The sequence below is a fragment of the Vulpes vulpes genome, chromosome 2, assembly GCF_048418805.1.
Source record: "Vulpes vulpes isolate BD-2025 chromosome 2, VulVul3, whole genome shotgun sequence".
In the NCBI taxonomy this organism is placed as follows: Eukaryota; Metazoa; Chordata; class Mammalia; order Carnivora; family Canidae; genus Vulpes; species Vulpes vulpes.
Genome location: NC_132781.1, coordinates 88,915,402 through 88,936,048, shown reverse-complemented (window position 1 = coordinate 88,936,048; position 20,647 = coordinate 88,915,402). Strand labels below are relative to the sequence as shown.

The 20,647-nt window shown below is 45.1% G+C and overlaps 1 protein-coding gene across 44 annotated transcripts in view; it reads right to left on the bottom strand.

Moving 5' to 3' along the window:
- The window catches only part of PARD3 (par-3 family cell polarity regulator), a 646,585-nt gene extending 627,119 nt beyond the window's left edge, over nucleotides 1–19,466 (bottom strand). For 23 of the 44 annotated variants that reach the window (XR_011999912.1, XR_011999913.1, XR_011999911.1 and 20 more), the window contains exon 1: nucleotides 19,026–19,274. Coding sequence is in view for 35 of the 44 variants with exons in the window: in XM_072749217.1 (XP_072605318.1) it covers nucleotides 19,026–19,145 (120 nt within the window). In the remaining 9 variants the exon portion in view is untranslated. Of the gene's footprint in view, nucleotides 1–17,857; nucleotides 18,080–19,025 lie in introns of those variants that run through there. The other 21 variants (XM_072749198.1, XM_072749205.1, XM_072749215.1 and 18 more) reach the window with 7 other exon arrangements.
- Nucleotides 19,467–20,647: the final 1,181 nt, after the last annotated feature.

The following is a 20,647-nucleotide window of genomic DNA, read 5'->3' as shown; positions in this document are numbered from 1 at the left end:
GCCTGCACACTGCCGCTAGTGCTTCCTGCTTTGACAGTTCCGTCTAACTTTCCCTGAACTCTCCAGAAGTCCCCAGGACAGCTGGGTCAGTACCTGCAGAAAGTGCACTTGCCCCCACACACTCTGCATGGATCTCCTCCTGTGCCCGACACTGGGGCTGGGAAGATCTTTGATGACAGCCTGGGGTCCAAAGGGTTTTCTCAGAACACCTGGGTTGCTCAGCGGTTGAGTGTCTGACTTTGGCTCAGGTCGTGATCCCGGGTCCTGGGATCAAGTCCTGCATCAGACTCCCTATAGGAGTCTGCTTCTCCCTCTGCCTGTGTCTCTGCCTCTCTCTGTATCTCTAACTAATAAACAAATAAAATCTTAAAAAAAAAAAAAAATCTTCCCACTTCTGAGGCAGAAGATAAGCGATGATGCTGTTTCAAATGCCCAGCTCAAACCACCAGTTCTTTCCTAACTCCAATCAAAAACGTTTCGGTAATACAGCAGCACCTGCTCTGCCATCATCCACGTTTCAGAGACGCCATTTCTTGGAGCACAGCTAATGCAAAGAAACATATCTTAATATCCATTCAGACTTAATTACAAAAGATTAAAAAAACAAACTCTTGGCCCCAAACCCAAAGGAAGATTTCCTAACTACAGCATCAGTCATAGTTGCCCTGCAAATTTCAAGGATCCCATTTTTCCACAAAGGATACATTTCACCCTCTTTTATCCACTTTATGGACAAGTCACCCACTACTGGAATGTCTCTATCCACCCATAATCTTTATGGTGACATCTGAGTGCAGTAAATCCAGCTTATCAAGCCACAGTTGTCAGCAGCATAAAGTCGAGAACACTATGGATTTTTCTTCACTTGAGACAGGCAGCTAGAAAGAGCACCTGAAGAGAAACATTTAAGAAATCCCTCCTCATGCAGCCCTGGTGGCTCAGCGGTTTAGCGCTGCCTTCAGCCCAGGGCGTGGTGGTGGAGAGCTGGGATCGAGTCCCATGTCAGGCTCCCTGCATGGAGCCTGCTTCTCCCTCTGCCTATGTCTCTCTCTCTCTCACAAATAAATAATTTTTTAAAAATCTCTCCTGATGTTATCTGCTCATTTTCTCTTAAAAGTTCATCCACTTTTAATTATTTACAAGTAATAAAACATGTAATAACACAGTCAAAATGATTGGGGTAACTTCCTTTCACAAAGCACATATAATGACTTCTTGTATCCCTTTTAACTTATTTATCAAATTTTGAATCTCCCTGGGCTGTGGGTGGGGAGTCAGGGCCAGTACCATTTGGGCCAGCGTGGCCCCAGGCATCAGCATATGAGGGTCAGTCAGGGAGCTCTACTGCCACCTCAGGGGCACGGGGAGCCAAGGGGAAGACACAGCCCCAGTGGCCTGGCAGCAACGGGAAGCCTCTCGAGCTTTCTAAGCAAAAGGGCATAGTGCTGGCAGCAGTAAAGAATGGAAGGATCGGGAAGGATCCGGCAGCCCCGATGGCGCAGCGGTTTAACGCCACCTGCTGCCCAGGGCGTGATCCTGGAGACCCGGGATCGAGTCCCACGTCAGGCTCTCTGCATGGAGCCTGCTTCTGCCTCTGCCTGTGTCTCTGCCTCTCTGTGTGTGTGTGTGTGTCTCTATGAATAAAATCTTTAAAAAAAAAAAAAAAGAACAGAAGGACCGAGGTGAGAGGGAAAGCAAAGATAATCCCAGGCCCTGGGACACGTACACAGTCACAGGAACTGGGAAACTCGGCACAACTTCAGGGAAATGGGGCAGACAGGGAGATAAAGGGAAAAGCCAGGCTGGGGTCTGTTTTCTGAATTTTACTTGGAAAGTCATGCAGAGCCCATGGACCTCCCGGTCCTAGAGAGGGCTGTGAAGAAAGCCGTCATAGGTGTTTCGCCTGGTGGAAATATGCAGGGGAGGTCATTTCACATGGGGCAGCTGTTCAGGAACCTGGGGCCAGCCAACCCAAATTCTGGCTGAGAGCTGTTTATTCCCAAAGCCTACTGCACACCAATTATATGTAAAGTGTCTCATTTTAAGCAAAACTGAACAAATGTAAAGCAATAACACACTTAAAGCAATACAAGGGAGTTCCACCTTACTCAAAGTTTAGGCTCTAAATGGCAGAGAGAGAGTAAACTTAATACATAATTAAATTATCCAAAAAATAAAAAATAAATTATCCTTGAAAACTCCATTTAATCACCCACAAGCATGGGCACTAGGAGGTGCTCCCACCATGGGGCATGGTGGGGGAGGGGTTGGGAAGGGACTGATAATGCATGAGACAGGTTTTCTCATCTCCAATGTCACCATCAGATCATGCCACACATTCATGAAGGGGGCAACCCTATAACTGCCTTTATCTTTTCCACTCTGTCTCCTTGCTGAGCATATAGAAGTTAATCCATTAAAATGAAACATCCCTGTGATACCATACCCATAAGCTTCTCCCAAAACAAACAAAACACATTAGAAAAATAATTAAGTCTCCTTTAAACATGGCACTCCTCTAGCAAATGGTATATAATTTAAAATACTACCAATGTACAAAAGTCAATCTCCATCATTTTCCAGAATTGTACCGAAGAAAGGTAAATTCATACCCAATTTCTAATCACTATGTGGCTCTTCAGAAGACAGCCTAGGAGGCTGATGAAATTACTTCATCTCCTCATCTGTGTATGAACTTGAGGGGTGCTATGGTTTATTTATCTCAGAAAATATTTCAATAAAGGAATCGTGAATGGCACAAACACTCTGAACCTCTCAGAGGAGATGCCACATAAACTCAAGGTGTTATTACCATTATCTCTTTCTACTGGATAGCCTGGGAAAGCTGTCAGATTCTTGAACTCATGAATTATGAACACAAACTACTACTTAGGTTTGTCAAAAACTTCAAAAGTTCAGGATATACATTTTATGACCAGTTCCCAGGACATAGGACTGGCCATAGGACAATTTGAAAACATGACACCAAACAGTAAAATACTACATGTTTAATGTCAGATGCAATAAACACACACACAGAGACACACACACAAACACTGCATGCATACATTCCTATAGCAGAACCAAGGTGGCTACAACTCAAAGAGTTGACCTCCTTGCATTAATAAGTGGAGTAGATGTCCTCCCTGGAATCTAGGCCACTTAATGACTAGTTTGGTGCGTGGAAGAGAGGGGTTAATGACGCTGCACTGGCTTCTAGGGCTAGGTCTTAAGAGTGCCCTCTTCCTGTCTCTGTAGAAGCCCTGAACCAAGCATACAAAGTCCAATTACCCTGAGATATCCAGCTAGAGACACTAGATGTAGGTGCTCTTGTTTTTTTTCTTTTTTCCCACATACTGTTTATTAACATGGCATGGAATAAACATGGAGAAATGCTGGCTTTTATGAGCATTAAAATGACCTTTGTATCTAAAGAAGAGCTGAGGAGCATGGGAGGAAAGAGACAGGGCTCAGACATTTTTAGACTGGGATTGAAAATTTGCCTATAACAACTTACAAATCCAGGAGCCACACAAATCCCTCAGGGTCACACTCAAATACAATGTTGTTGGAAGCACGTGCGCAGTCCCTGGAGGGAGCTGGAGGAGCATCCCTCACATTGTCTCCTGCTTCTGCTACTGTGCTGAGTCCCAGCTGAGCCCAAGCTTCCACACATACCATCTGGGACCATGTCATCTGCCAGCTGAATAGCCCCCACATAACACCACATGGAGAAGAATCACTCTGCTGAGCCCTGTCCAAATTTTAGGTAGTTGGTTATACAATAATACCTAAACACACATTAATTTTCAAATGACAGGGATCCCTGGGTGGTGCAGCGGTTTGGCGCCTGCCTTTGCCAGGGCGTGATCCTGGAGACCCGGGATCGAGTCCCACGTCGGGCTCCCGGTGCATGGAGCCTGCTTCTCCCTCTGCCTGTGTCTCTGCCTCTCTCTCTCTCTCTCTCTCTGTGTGACTATCATAAATAAATTTAAAAAAAAAAATTTTTTTCAAATGACATTTTTACTAATCAACTTATGGTTAGGTGTTATTTGACACAGCCAAGATAAGAAATTCTTACATAGGCTTTGTTATCGGGGTACCAAGTTCTTATAGTATATTTGAAAGTAATGTTTAAAATATTACAAAGAACTGCATTTTGCAGCTCTGAAAGCACCCCTGAGGGGTTGACTTCCCGTTGTAATCATTTCTCACCAGTCATGCCACAAACACTGTAAGCACAGTGCTAGGTTCTTGGCTTGCTAAGTGCACAGCACTTCAGGGGCACTGTGGAAGAACTGAAATGCCTCCAGGGGAGTGGTTATGTGAGCCCAACCTGACAGCACAAGCAGTCTGTAGGAAGGCTGGCAAATTCTGTGTGAAGAATGACAGCTTGGGAGGCATTACAATTCCGGACTTCAAATTATATTACAAAGCTATAGTGATCAAAACAGTGTGGTACTGTCACAGAAGTAGAAACATGGATCAATGGAACAGAATAAAAACACCCCCAGACATAAACTCACAATTATATGGTCAGTTAATCTTCAACAAAGCAGGAAAGAATATCCAAAGGAAAAAAGAATCTTCAATAAATGGTGTTGGGAAAACTGGATGGCTACATGCAAAAGAATGAAACTGGACCTACACAAAAACAAACTCACAATGGATTAAAGACCTAAATGTGACACTTGAAACTTGTGGTTTTTATTAAATCCTAGAAGAGAAGACACGCAGTAACTTCTTTGACATCAGCCATAGCAACTTCTTTCTAGACATGTCTCCTAAGGCAAGGGAAACAAAAGCAAACATAAACTATTGGGACTACATCAAAATAAAAAGCTTCTGCACAGCAAAGGAAACAATCAACAAAACTGAAAGGCAACCTATAGAATGGGTAAAGATATTTACAAATGACATATCCGATAAAGGGTTAGTATCCAAAAAATAAGGAACGTATACAATTCAGCACCCCAAAAAATAATAATAATAATCCAATTAAAAATGGGGATAAAACATGAACAGACATTTCTCCCAAGAAGACATCCAGATGGCCAACAGACACAAGAAAAGATGCTCAACATCCCTGATCAGCAACATACAAATCAAAACTACCTCACATGTGTCAGAATGGCTAGAATCAATAATACAAGAAATAACAGGTGTTGGTGAGAATGTGGAGAAATAGGAACCCTGGTGCAGTGTTGTGAGAATGCAAACTAGTGCGGCCACTCTAGAAAACAGGACTGAGGTTCCCAAAAAAGTTAAAAATAGAACTACTTTATGATCTAGCAATCACACTACTGGATATTTACCCAAAGAATACAAGAAGGGTAATTCAAAGGGATACATGCACCCCTATGTTTACAGCAGCATTAACAACAATAGCCATGGTATAGAAGCAGCCTGAGTGTCCATCAAATGATGAATGGATAAAGAAGATAGTGTTTGTGTACGTCCATGCATGTGTGTGTGTGTGTGTGTATAGATAGAGAATAGATAATGGAATTTTGTTCCATAAAAAAGAATGAAATCTTGTCATTTGTAACAACATGGACAGAGCTGGATAGTATAATACTAAGCAAAATAAGTCAGAGAAAGATACCATATGATTACACTCATATGTGGAATTTAAGAAACATAACAAGCAAAAGGGAAAAATTATGAGAAAGACAAATCAAAAAACAGACTCTTAACTATAGAGAACTGATGGTTACCAGAGGAGAAGGAGTTGGAGGGATGGGTGAAATAGGTGAAGGGGATTAAGGAGGGCAGTTATCATGATGAGCACTGAATGTATAGAACTGTTGGATCACTATATTGTACACATGAAACTAATACAATATTGTATGTTAACTACGTGAAAATAAAAACTTACAAAAAAAAAAAAAAAACACCTGGTCATCTGTCTACTTTTCTCTACTTCTAATAATATAGAAAACATATAAAGACATAGGACATAAGAAGCCATGATGTCAAAAATAGCAATGCCATCTTGAAGATAATAAAACTGATCCATGGGCAAACAAAGTCTCTGACCCACATTCTTCATGATAACGAGGCCTCAGACCAGAAGCACATATTTGCCAGCATCAGCCAGGCCGCCTGTGGCACTCTGGCGTAGGGGTGGGAATGAGTCAATGAGAATATTCTAAGAAGCACAGTATAAAAGGGTGTAAAAGGAATCCACTACTGGCTTTGGAAGTGTGCCTGTGGGCACTATTTACTCTTTCTTATGGAACTGCAACATCCTAAAACACCAGGGCCACAGCAGGCTGCCATGGTGTACTTATTCACACTGCAGCCTTTGTAGTCAGAGGGATCTGCCTATGAAGGCCAAGCCATCACACATCAGATGTGCAGCCTTTTGCAACTTTCTTTCTTACCCTCTTTAGCCTAAGTGTCCTTACCCATAAACTTGGGATTGAAACAATACCTCCACTCAAGTGGATGAACACAGACACACAAAGCACTGGGCCTGTTATACAAAATGCCCCCTAAATGCTAACCATTACTGTTGGTAATGGCATAACCAGCACTGTTTCCTGATTTCCCTCCTACCCCTCTGAAACCCCTTAGTGACTTGGGGCTGAGAAAACATGATAGGTAACACAGCTAAAGGTACTTTCTCAACAACTATCCAACCTGACAGGCAAGTAAATAATGCCTCCAACACAGCATATCTTGTGTAAGAGCGGTCGATCATCGGTGCTGACCTAAAAAGTTAATAACACCAAGACAAGAACAAAGACTATGCTGAAAATACCACTCCCCTGAATCAAGAAAGAAAGCAGCTTCCCTCCTCATAAGGAGGGAAAACAGCCCAGGGTCAAAAGCTCTTCTGCCTCAGCTTAAAGATCTGAAGCACACCACCACCTATCAAAACAGACAAAGAGCTATTTCAAACTCCCCAAGACAAGAGAAGTTAAAAGTTCCTATCAAAAAAATTAAAAAGGTAAATATGTGAGGTGATGGATGCATTAACTCAATGTATCAAGTCAATGGAAGCTCTTCACAATGTATATCAAATCATCACATTGTACACTTCAAATGTTATTATGTTGTCACTCATATCTCAATAAAGCTAAAAGGAAAAAAAAATACTCCAAAGTTTGTTTCTCTACAGTTTTGTTATAAAATTGGAAAGTTATTCTGGAAAGTTTTTGAAAGTGCCATTCAACACTTTCGTTAGCAAAGCACAAAAACACAGGAAGTTGTGAAGGGAAGAGAGAGAATTCCAATTTCCCATGCTGCCACCTCTCTTTTTCCTGTCTTTATGAAACAAAAGCTTATAATTTCAAATGCACTCATGTGAAACAATGTTTACAAACAACGCAAGGGATCAAAGCCAAAATATGAACTCTGACAAAGACCTAAAGTTTTATTATTTTAATCACTACCTAACAACTGCCCTAAACACATATGGAGAGGAGAAACATTTTAGTAAGATGTTTAAGGCCCTCATCCTCAGAGAAAAACAACCTTCCAATACTGTGGTGTGGAAAAGATAAATGAGAGGAGGTGATCCTCTTGAACAGGAAGACAGTCCATTGCTGACAACTTGGCAAGTCTGACATCACAATGTGGCCATGCCCAGAACCTGAGCAAGTCTTTAAGACACCACTCCCTATTTAGCATGATAAATAGGTCAACTCTTGGGTGAAATCTTCTGGTGATTGGCATTGGTGCCTTGGCTGAACTAAAGTATTAAAAGTTGCATCAATCTGTCAATCCTTACACCTACCTACCCAAGCAAAAGATGTTCTGTGTTCACTTATTGCTGATTTAACTCCCCCAAATCACCTTCTTCAGATCCAGAAAAGTAAAGTCGTAGCATGGGTACATGAATTATAGAGGCCTATATAACAAAGGATTACAGAGGTCACTAAAATGTCGACTTTCCCATTTTATTTTACAATATAGATCATCTCTTTGAACTCCAGGGTATTCTCGGAACTACAACTAGTTAATAAATGCTGAGTTTTTTTAAAAACATTTCCATGTTTTATAACTATAAATGCTATTTATAGTCTCTTAGTTTTATTCTTTCCAAGTTTCAAAAGATATTTTTAAATGGAAAATGTGTAACGAAAAAAAAAACAAGGAAAATGTATAACCAAAGTCTTTTAAAATACAGGAAAGAAATTTTACATGATTTCCTTTGATCCTGCAGAATGGCAGCTGCAATTTTAGAAGGTAACAAGGGCTAATAGTAAAAACAAATAAGTAAAAAACGACAGAGGCTAAGATAGTCGGACAAAGATATTTCTCCTTGCTCTGTCAAAGAATCAGCTTTAATTACTAGGTGATCAGAACATTTGTTTTCTCCTATTTCCAAATGATTCACTGATAGATATTAATACTGGGATTTCTACAATACTTTAGGAGAAAAAAAGTGACCCTTTGACACATCATCCTGAAAATGAGTTTGGAATCACAAATCAAATAAAAATCAACTTCACTTTATGAATCAGCCACTAAAATTGTATCTGATCTATGTTTAACACTTGAAGAAAAAGAAAAATATCTAATATAAACTAAGAGTCTGTTATATGAAGGAGCATTATCTACATTAAGTCACTTAATGCTCATTCCTGCAATCAAAAGATAACATTTCCAAATGACAGATGGAAAAACTGAGGCGCACCAAGTTTGTGGGACTTGCCAAAGTTCAAAACAACTGAAAGTCAAAACCAAAAACTGGGAAAGATACTCCACTCTGGACATCTTGGAAAAATCTAAATCAGTGTTGCTGGGATTTTACTTCTTCAACTGCAAAAAAAAAAAAAAATGTTTCCATGATGTTTTTAAGGAAGAACACTTTTACCACAAATCCAATTTCCCACATCCAGTGCAGTTCTAATGAGGATGAGAAGAAACAATTTAGAAGAGTTGATTCAAGTGAGACTTAATCACTGGCAACCACTCTTTGCAGAAATGAAAGAACAGTACAGCTAACATCTACTCTATTTTACTCCTATAACACTTTTTTTTTTTTTAACATTCTCTCTTCAAATCCTAATAACAATCCCATAAAGTAGGTGGCACTAGAAGCAAAGGATTCTGGACCTACAGACGTTACCCTTCTTGCTGTCAGACACACAGATGATGTAATCTGCTCTTCTGAATCCTAGTCCAGAGTGTGTCACTCTGATATGCCTGCCTCCTAGAGAAAAACCATCCATAACCAAATTTTCCACCTTCAGCCAATCGTGTTTTTGCAAACATCTGTGTTTTAAAAATGGATCATAAAACACAAACGATAAAACTGACCCCACCATAGAAAGTTCAGGGTTTTATTTGCTTTCCAAGTTTCCTTCAAAAAAAAAAAAAAAAGTATATTCCGGACAGTAATATTTTGCCTTCAAAATTAAAAATATACTCCTTTCATAGTTTAGTACAAATGTTCAATAGCCAGATGTAGCTGTTTAAGCAGCTATCAATCCAAATGATGCACTGTCACTAATAGATCCTCTTGATTTGCCTGAAAGGTTTTTTCCAGATCTCTAACAAAGTGGTAAAAGTACCAAATCCTACATTCAACTTCAATGGATTCAGTGATTAGTCATATCCTGTGTGGTGGTACATCAGGAACCAATATCCTGTACAGTTTGCCTCCCTCTTCTGCAGGTGCTGCTGGCTGTAATAAGAGAAATTTCAGTTTAGAGTAAAACCCTGCTGGGCAGGAACCCAGCTGACTATTATTCACATATGACTTTGCACACTGGGCTTTAGAATTATAAATTATGCATCTCAAATGCCTTTGTGGTAGAAGAAAAGTTTGTTCCCTGGAAAAGAGTTCATTTTTTAATTCCAGATTTAACGTTGGACCCAAAATCAAAACACAGACATAAAAAAACTTTCCAATACTTATTTTATACTTTAAAGAAACAGAAAAAAGTCTCACATTAGCCATCTATGCAAAATGAAACTATCTTCTTTGTTTTTAATCTATTAATACAACATCTTTTTAGCATTTAGTAATCTTAGGTTTTTGAGATATACAGCAGATTTATTTTCTGAAGTGTTAGAGAAGGAAATATTGATTTTTTATTGTAGGATATCTCAAACCGGCTTTTTCAAAAATATAAACCCTATAATACAGATTAGTTTTTTACTCTAAAGGGATGTAATACAAATAACAAGAACAAGAAAAATCATCTATCAGAAAAAATGACTGAGTTCCAAAAAATTAAGTCATATAGAGTCTGAATATTAAAGAGTATCAAAAGTGGGAAAATAATATTGACCTGCCTGTCATCTAAAACCACCTGAATTTATACTACCATAAAATCAACTTCATGACTACATATGTGTACGTATGTGTACACACATCCTACATCACTATCAGGCACTATCATATATTTAGTTATACTTCACAAAAGGTATAGTGTCATTAAGTCACTTCTGAGCATATAATTTATCCTAAAAGACATTTATCTTGAGATGTTAAGGAATTCTAAAAGGACACTCCAGGCAAAATATATCCTAACTTCCAACAGCGTATGTTTGATCTAGGAATCAAGCCCCATCATTTCAAAGTAAGGGAAGCAAAACATTTTCACAGGGTGGGTCGTTGGAGTAAGAGACTGTGCAGCCTGTCTGCTCCTCTGAGAAGCCACCGCACCTCGCCCCCACCTCAGGGTTCCAGGAGCACCATAACGAACAATACAGACTAGGAGAGGCATCTCGAGCTCTGGGGACACGGGCAGCAAGAACACAGCCCAGAATTTCTGAATATGGGAAGAGTGTGTGTGAGATTCACTAAAACTCAAAATGACTGAGGACCAAAACCCAAAATTGGAAAATCTCTTCCACTATGGACATCTCTGGAACCTCCTAATGAACCTTCATTCAGCAAAGGCAGTTGGTGAGCTAGGTGGGAAGGAACCTCTGGCTGAGGGAGGACAGGTGAACAGTCAGGGAGCCTGTTAGGAGGGAGAGAGGTTCGCAGGAGAGTCCAGGGGACTTGGAGGCTCAGCAGTGAACCATTCACCAGACAGCGACAGGACTTCATGAGAGGCCCCAGAAAGCAGGCTTTACACACTGTATGGAGAACTCCTCAAAGTAGCTAGTTCTCACTTGAGATTTCTAAGCATCTCTGACACAGTAATACATGTTTTATGGGACTCTCAGAACTATAAAATACCTAAAAATTGAGTTTTGCTCACAGTGACTTATGTAGTCTATTTTTTAACATCTTCACTGATTCTATATCACAAACCATAAAATTCACTCATTTAAACTGTACAAGCCAAAGATTTTTACAATATTCACAGAGTCATACAATCACCACCACTACCTAAATTTAGAATATTCTCATTACCAACAAAGCAAATCAATTATCAGCTGCTCTCCATTATTCCCAACTCCCAGCCCTCAACAACCACTGCTCTACTTTCTCTACCTATACATGTACCTATTCTGGTCATCTTGTATATATGGAACCACAGAATACATGGGCTTCTGTGACCAGCTTCCTTTCACCTAGCATGATGTTTTCAAGGTTCATCCATGTTGCAGCACAAATCAGTATTTCATTCATTTATATGGCTAATATTCTAATGTATGGATAAACCACATTTTTGTTCTGTTGGTTAGACATTTGGGTTGTTTCCATTTAGGGGCTGTTATGGATAACGCTGCTATGAAGACTTGTGTACCTGATTTTTTGTGAACAAGTGTTTTTATTTCTATTGTACGTATATTTTATAGTCTATTCTTAAGAGAAAAAAATTAAGTAACTGATGTTTCAAGTCATTTGGATAAGAGCTTTCAATTTTATTTTTAAGTTCCAGTATCAGTCAATACAGGAAAAAAAAAACCAAAATGTCATAAGCCACCTAAAGATGGCAAGCCAGACCCAAGAGGACACAGAGCTGTGAAAAAAAGGTATTTGTACATACTCCTTCCAAGTGAAAAAATCTTAAACAAGATAAAATGACTAAAAGACAAACAAAAAATCACCTTTCTACCATATTCACAAACTCTGCATTTCTTTTCATAAACCTTTTTCTATGTTTCATGGAAGACAGGAAAGACATCAGAAATAGATAAAATTATATGAATTTACTAATTCCCTACCTTTCTCTACTGCCATTGACCTTGGTCCTAGGTCAATGTTGTATGAGAGGCCACATAGGAACAAAGCACAGTGTGCAGGCCTAACCAACCATTTTACCCTGTGGAAAAAGAGCTGTAGAAATCACCTCCCTGGAGCAGTTTTATACATTTCTTTCCATCCTTGAAAAAAATGCAGAAGGCTCCAACCATCTATTAAATGTCCAACATCACTAAGCTGCATCCAACTCTACAGGGAGGTAAAAACCTCTCAGGACAGATGGAGGATCTGTCTATGGGTTAGTGATTGTACAAGTGAGACTTTAAATAATACCTCCGTGACCAACTCATCCAGGTCCATCAAGAGCCAAAAGCACTTCACATCAGCCAGACTCTCTCTGTGAATCGTGGATCCTAAACATTTCTATTTACTGCTGGCAGTTACCCAAGGATCCCAACTGATAGAATTAGAGGCGCCAGACCCAACATAGGTATGTTTCAGGGCCAGATTCCCACACTGCTTGGCCACCTGCCTTGAACCAGGCCCAATGCAAATCCTAGGACTTTCCTCTGCTTGGTCTGAAAACAGACTGAACTCCTTCAAAAGAGCTGACACAAAAGAATTAACTTCCAGGTACTCCAAATCACACCAAATCTTAGTGTCAATTGTAAACTGTGTGTACCAATATGCCAAACACACTAAACCCTAAAGTGCTGGTTATATAGTCTACCAAGTAAAAGTATACTTTTTGTGTGTGATGTGTTTATTCTCAACTTTTAGACTTACTCAACCTGTAAGATTCCTTTGCGGCAGATGTTGGCAGGAGACTGAGGCAGGGCCACCGCCCCAAGCATTTCACCTGGAGGGAGAAGCTCAGCTCCACGGTGTAGATAAACACACCAAAGTACCATAGGAAAGCTCATTCATCCAGGTCAACGTGTGAGCTAACCCCCAGAAGCACAAAGCGGAGAACCTCAAACAGCCTGGGATGCAGGCCCAGCCTCCCAAAGACGGCTAGTCTGAGATGAGGTTCAACATACGAGCAGACACGGAAGGAGCGGACATGGAGAAAGTGAGCGCTCAAGATAGGAGAAAGAGACAAGGCCAAAGCAGAGGCAGGAACGTGCAAGGGAGTGCAAGTGGGCAGAATACAGGGCTGTGAAGCCTGGTGAGGGAGGGGCTGAATGCAGAGGCTGGAGGCAGGAGGAGTCCCACAAGGGACAGGCTGTGCTGAGATGGCAGGACCTTGGGGGGAGGGGGGGAGACAGGTGCAGAGGCACTCACACAGAAGAGTATGATGAGATTTGCATTTTAGAAAGATCATCGCGGTTTAGCACCGCCTTCAGCCTAGGGTGTGATCCGCGTGATCTTGGAGATCTTGGGATCAAGTCCCGCCTCGGGCTCCCTGCATGGAGCCTGCTTCTCCCTCTGCCTCTCTCTCTCTCTCTCTCATGAATAATAAAATATTTTTTTAAAAAAATAGATCAGCCTTTCAGACACATTGCATTTCTTTTTCACTTTTGAGAGAGAAGACAGAAAATGTTAATAAAACAATATTTTATTTCACTATTTTTATGATTGCCTCTATTGCCATTTAAACTCTGCAACAATATAACTACTTTCCTAAGTTTCAATAAGCTTACAAATGTGTAACAACAAGCAGTTATATGTGTATTTGCAGGAAAATCTCACACCAATTGTTTAAGATTTTTCATTAAAAACCATGACTTACGTGTCTTTAGTAATCAACAGTCCTCCCCCTCCAAAAAGAGAAGAGACCACAATTTCAAAAGTTACTGTGTGTAAACTCAAGTTTGTTTTAATAACAATGAATCACTATTCAACAACTCAGGTTTCCATGCTTCAGGGACAGAAGCAGTAGCCCAAACGTCAGGGGCGCAGATAACCAACCTAGAATAAAGCCAATATTGGCAGCATTTATATTCCCCACCTACACACACACACACACACACATACACACACACACACACACACACACACACACGTGTTGCGCATACACACACTTTGCTCTTCTGATTACAGAGCTGCTTAGGCAAATACTAATTTTTACCTATTCTTTAATTCAATCACACATTGTCTTCTTAGGTAAAGAGGAAAAAACCAAAAAGGAATAATAGGATACTTGGGAAACTTTCCCAGCAAGTAAAACTGGTGAGTAAAACTCTGGTGATTCAGCTCCAGCACTAAAGAGTTTCACATTCATCATCTGTTCGGTACTCACATTAACCCTGCAAGGGAGTATCCCACTTTATACATGAGGAAAATGAGTTTTTTTAGGGCTAGTTTTCCCAAAGTAAAATGTTAATTTTAAGAGTAATGCCAATAATAAATAAACCTAGTTCTCCAAACCCAATCCAAAGCTCCCACCAGCCCCCAAGAGAAGAGGGCTATGGGGGAAAGCAGTGAGTTAAAGAGGTTCCAGCAACTCCCCTCCCTCACTTTACCATTCCCCTATTCCTTTCACAGCAATTAGCATTTTAGACTGACGGAAGATCCCCATCCAAATATAAAAAATAGTGAAAGGGAATAAAGAGGAAAGGAGGAAAAATAAGTGGGAAATATCAGAAAGAGAGACAGAACATGAAAGACTCCTAACTCTGAAAAAGGAACTAGGGGCGGTGGAAGGGGAGGTGGGCGGGGAATGGGGGTGACTGGGTGATGGGCACTGAGGGGGGCACTTGACGGGATGAGCACTGGGTGTTATTCTATATGTTGGCAAATTGAACACCAATAAAAAATAAATTTATATTAAAAAAAGGAAGATCCCCATCCAAACAACCGTTCCAGACACCCTCCCAGAGGACCGCCAGTCCATACTGCTGCCCTGACCAATACCCTACTCCTTCCCCTACCATCAAACTGTATAAAGTACCAGTGTCGTGCCCTGGCATTCACAATTCTCCTCCTGATCCTGATCTACCATCTGGGAAGAATGCTCCACAGCAGCCAAAGTAGCCCCGAAAGCCTGAAATCACCTGTGTTCACACTGTTTCCCTTCACACAACCGGCTCCCACACGGAGTCAGACTCACAGCACATACTCTCCAGATTCTCATGCCTGTACCCCACTGCAAGATCTTCAGAACCAGAACATCTTAGCCAGGCAGGTGCTTTTTCAGATCACTCCACTATCCATTTAGGAAGCAATGCCCTATAGCAGGGCCAGCCTTCCCACTCATTAAGCCCAATATCAACTCTAGTCACTAAATGGGATCCCCCTCCCAATCCAATGCCATAATAACCACTCACATCCCTGAAATCCAGAAGCAATTAACTGTCTGTATCACCCTGTTGCCAAATAATGCTACTACCTACTATTACTGTTTTATGTACTCATCTGGTATCCTAGGTTATACTCTTCTTGAGTACAAGAAATCTGTCTCATATTTCTCCACAGAGCATAACATTTTGTACACAGCAGCCCTTTAAAAAACCAACTTTTTTTTTAAACAAACATGAGGATTATCTTATCTTTCTCCTAACCAGATTCTGGATGTCCAGCAGGAAAAATGAGAAGCCTCAGGGCCAGACTTAATCCACTCAAAATTAAGGAGTGGCCAGCAAAGAAAACTTCAGAAACAAAGGGCACCACACTAAAAAGTCACTGCAGTTGGTGCTCTGCACTCTGTGTTCATCAGGATTCAAGGATGAGTCCAGCTGCAGGCACTAGAAGAACGAACACATACATACACAGCAGACAGCCCTCCAATTCTAAGTACTCGAGAATAGTTCCTGCAACATAATTATCAGTATCTAGCAGAACACTAGCCTTAGACAGGGTCTAGATGAGGATGTGTGGATGGAGATGGAACAGCCAAAACATTTTCACCCATCGGTGATCATAAGCAGAAAAACATTTTTTCACTGGAGGGGAAGAAAAAAAAAAAAAAAACGCTATGCCTAAGTGTAAGCTTTTAAATATCTGCTTATTGAAGACATTTCCGGTATTAAGTCACACCATTCCACTGTCCAGAAAAATTGATTTGTTTAACCTGAAAATAGCTGAAATATAATGCCAAATATAATAGCCAACCACACTACAAAATACATGTTGCAGAGAAAGCTTAGTGATTTGTTTCCCTTTTCCTTTTTGCCTTTTGGGGGAAACTTAGTTAATTTTTATACAAAGCCATAAACATGATCTTTCTACATTTTTCCCCGCCAGATGACAGTTTGTCATGCCACATGTCACCTAGCAACTTAAATACCACTCTACAGCTAGCAGGCTACCCAGGTTCTTCATACAAAATGTATCTTGTCCTATTAAACAGTAAGAGGTAAAGAAGAGACATTAAGAGTTGAAGCAAGTGTTAATATGTGTTTGCTTCATAATCCCCTTAAATAAGGTGGGAGAAGTGAGAAGAAAGACGAAAGTTTAGTCTCAACCATTACCTAACAACTTAAGAAGAAAAGACACAAATGGACCTGGAAGTCACTCAAGCTCTTGCAACATCTGAGAGTCAACAGTCTTGTGATCCAATGATTAACCCTTGTGTACTACTACAAAGCCCATCTTAAAATTCACCCACTGAACTGTGAACTTCACTGAAAGAGGCTTTAAATAATTTTAGAACACCCTGACTCATCTCTAACTCCTCCCATCCATTTGTATCCCACTCCAATGTTACCATCACCCTCTTGAGAATCACTCTTCCTTCCTTCTCCACCTGGTGATCGATCTCAAACCCTCTAAAAACTCAGCTCGTGTGCTCTGGGATGCCTTTCCAGACTCTCTTAAGAAAACTGCACTGCCTTCTCCATGTTCCTGGGTCCCTAGGAAAACTATCACTAACATTTAAAAACAAGGTCCAGATCGATCTATCACTGAGGCTCCTCAGTTACATTTACCCAATATCCCAGATCCATTCTCTTCTCAGTGCAGCACAGCATGACAGTCCACACCACCGCCTCCTTCCCTTGAATGACCACAGAACCTAGACTCTTACACTCCAACTTCCACAGAGCAGCCAGTGGGCCCCCTAGATGTCCAGCACCCAGAACAATGCCTTGAATATAGTAAACGCTTAAGAATTTCTGTGGAAGGGACACCTGGGTGGCTCAGCAGTTGAGCGTCTGCCTTTGGCTCAGGGTGTGATCACCAAGTCCCAGGATAGAGTCCTACATCGGGCTCCCTGCATGTTTCTCCCTCTGCTTGTGTCTCTGCCTCTCTCTGTGTCTCTGTCATGAATAAATAAAATCTTAAAAAAAAAAAATTCTGTGGAAGGAACGAACGACTCCATCAAACTATATTGGTATTTCGACCAATTTCCACGGTGTGCATAATGGAACAACTCACTTTATGCATGTAAAATTAGTAAAATGAAAGGAAATGTCCTCTCTGTGTAGTAACACAGGCACAGTGCTCAGACATATTATTGCATCTTTCTTTCCTTTCACAACTTATTTTGGTTTCCAAAGTATATATGCAACCTGATCATTGATTTAGAACATTCAGATCATAAACTGCCATTCATAAACAATCTTTTAAAATGCAAAACGTAGGTTTAGAGAATATGCTTCTCCTCGCCAGCACTGCAAGATAAACGGATGTCCAACTTCCACTAATTTTATTTGGTTTTCGATAAGCTAAACCAAGTGCAAGGAACATTTCAGAGCTGTTGAATAGAGTCAACATCTTTCATCTTCGTGTCAGGTTTCTAAAGGACCCCCCAGATTATCCTCAAAAGGCCATATTTCCGCTATTCTTCCCGATATATACTAAAAACCGTGTAAAATGTATTTCTGCCTTAATTTCAGACAGAATGGGAGGACGCACCCTATGTGCACTCAGGCTTGCAAAGCCACCGTCCCGTCACCTGCCTCTCCAGGCCCAGGCGGGCCGGGCCACTCGCAAATGGCAAACGCTGGAGGCGAACGTGCTCGCCGCCGGGTCCGTCTCCGGCCAAGGGAGTATCCTCAGGTGCCCGACGGAACTGCAGAGGCTCGGGCTGCTGTCAGGCACCGAGGGCCGACAACCGTCCCGCGAAACGTCTCTTCACTTGTGACACATTGTATAAGAATGTGGTTAAGTGGAGACAATGTTATCAGCCCGCGGAGAGGAGGGGAAGCCCGCGCCGTGACCTCGGGCGCCCGCTGCGCAGCCCCGGCACCGCGGGGAACCGGCTGCGGGCAGGTGAGCGGGCGGGTGAGCGGGCGGGTGAGCGGGCGGGTGAGCGCCCAGGGCCCGCGGAGGGACTCTGGCCTCGGCGGCTGACCCCAGGGTGGTGCCTTCCTCGGAGCCCCGCCGCGAGCGCCTGCAGCACCGCGACCCCGCGCCCCTCCCGCGGCTGCCCCGCCCCCGGCCGGCCCGAGGGAGCTGCCGGCGGCCCCCCCCCAGCGCCCCGCAGGCCGTGCGCGGAGCGAGCTCCCCTCCGACCAGGAAAGTTCCCGGGCCGCTGCCTGGGCCGCGGGGCGGGGCGGGGCGGGGCGCGGGGCGCGGAGGCCTGGGGCTGAGTTTCCTGCGGCGGCAGCGCGGGCCGGGGAGGGGCGCCCGCGGCGCTGGGTCCCGGCTGGGCCGCGCGGTCGGGCTCCGCAGGGGCGCCCGGGGCCGGAGCTCCCGGGGGGGGGGGGGGGGGGGGGGGGACGAGAGGGGAGGGAGGGGAGGGGAGGGGAGGGGAGGGAGGGGAGGGGAGGGGAGCGCGGTCCGAGAGCGGCCGCGGGGTCCCGCGCGCCCGGCCGGGGCTGCCCCCGCCCGCCCGGCCCGAGCCCGCGACTCGGCCTCCCGCAGCCCGGGGCGGGGGCGGGGGCAGGGGCGCCCGCGAGGCCCGGCGGCCGCCGCACTTTCCCTCCCCGCCTCCCCCCGCTCCCCCGCCTCCCTCCTCCCTCCTCCCTCCTCCCTCCTCCAGGAAGCGCCATATTGATCCCGGCGCTTCCCGGCCCGTCCTGCGCCCCGGCCCCGGCCCCGACCCCCGCCCCGCCCCGCCCGGCCCGGCCCCGGCCCTCACCTTGGCGATGGCCTTCCGGTAGCGGGTCACCGCCTGCTGGACGAGGCTGAGCACTTTCATGCGGCCGTCCCCGCACGGCACGACCACCCGGGTCCGCCCGAAGCACACGGTCACTTTCATGCCGCCGCCGCCGCCGCCGCCGCGGCCTCGCCCCCGACCGCGGCCGGAGCTGCCCGCGCGGGGCGCAGGGGCGCAGGGGCGCAGGGGCGCGGCGGGACCAGGCGCGCGGGAGGGCAGGCGCGGGCTAGCGGCGGCGGGGGGCCCCGGCTCGCATGCCCGCCCGCCCGGCCTCCCCGGCCCGGGGCTCGCCTCGCCCCGCCTCGCCTCTCCCCTGCCCGCCTCGCCTCCCCGCCGCGGCGCCCGCAGCCTCCGGCCACCTGTTCGGGTCCCGGCGCGCTCGGCGGCGGCGGCCCAGGGCGGTGTGGCGCTCGCGCTCCTCGGCCGCGGGGGAGGGGCGGCGCGAGGGGAGGGGCGGGGCGGGCGGGCGGGCACACAACACCGCGCACATGCGGCAGGGGAGGCGCGGGGCGGAGCGCACGCCCGCGGCCCCACGCCCCCGCCGCCTCCCGCCCCCGCCCCGCCCCCCTCCCCCGCCCCCTCCCCCGGGCGCGAGCGGCCGCGGGGCCCCGACCGCCGCGGGCCGCCCCGCCCCTGCCCGCCGCCCCCTCCCCCGCCCCCGCCCCCGCCCCTGGAGCCCCCCCGCCCCCCTGGAGCGCCCCGGCGCGGCGCGGCTTGCGGGGACCGTGGGGCCCCTCCTCGGGGCGCCGCTCCACACTCCCACCCGGCGCCCGGGGTCTCTCCAGAGCCCACCCCCTTCCTTTGTCACTTTTGATCCCTTTTCTCCCGCGGAGGGTTCGCGAGAGGCCGAGCCTGGAGAAGACACTTCACTCGCGGCGCCGCGGACCGAAGGCACAGAGACGCTCGGACAGGGGCGGTCCCCTCGGTGTCCCCGGAGGGCGGGGGGCTGGCCGGGGGGTCCGCGGGGCCTCCCTCCCTCCCTCCGTCCCTCCCTCCCTCCGTCCCTCCCTCCCTCCCTCCGTCCCTCCCGCCGCCGCGCACACGCACACACCCGGGCCCGGGGTCTGCAGGGAGCAGCTCCACACGGAGTCACATGCCTGGGGGACATGAGACATTTTAGAAGAACGTGGACCGAGTCAAGAAAAGTGACCAGCGCTGGTCTCCGTCTCGGTTAGGAGCCTCGATTCCTTAATAACCGTTTGTCCCTGTGTTTAAAGAATGGCCAATGTCAGCAGACAGTCGTTTGTCCATGTCTGTCCTAAACGGTGATAACTTCATGTTTTCCGGTTGTTCCTAAGTGATGTGACAGCGATTTCAGCTCCTTGAGCCCAAGCAGAACTTCAGCATTTACAGCACGAAGAGCCGGTGATCATCTCTCCATCCGTTCCACCTCCCATTTTAAAATAAGGAAACATATCATTTGCTTTCCAGAATCCCTGCATTTTCTTCTGCTCCACACCACCCTAGGTAAAGTGCAATTTGTCGTTAAAAAAATAAAAATAAAAAATTATACTTCCTCTCATCTACAGCCCTTGACCAGCATACTCGGTCCTAGCAAACCAACACAGTAAGTAGGCACTGTGTGTCATCATCAGCACCTGACC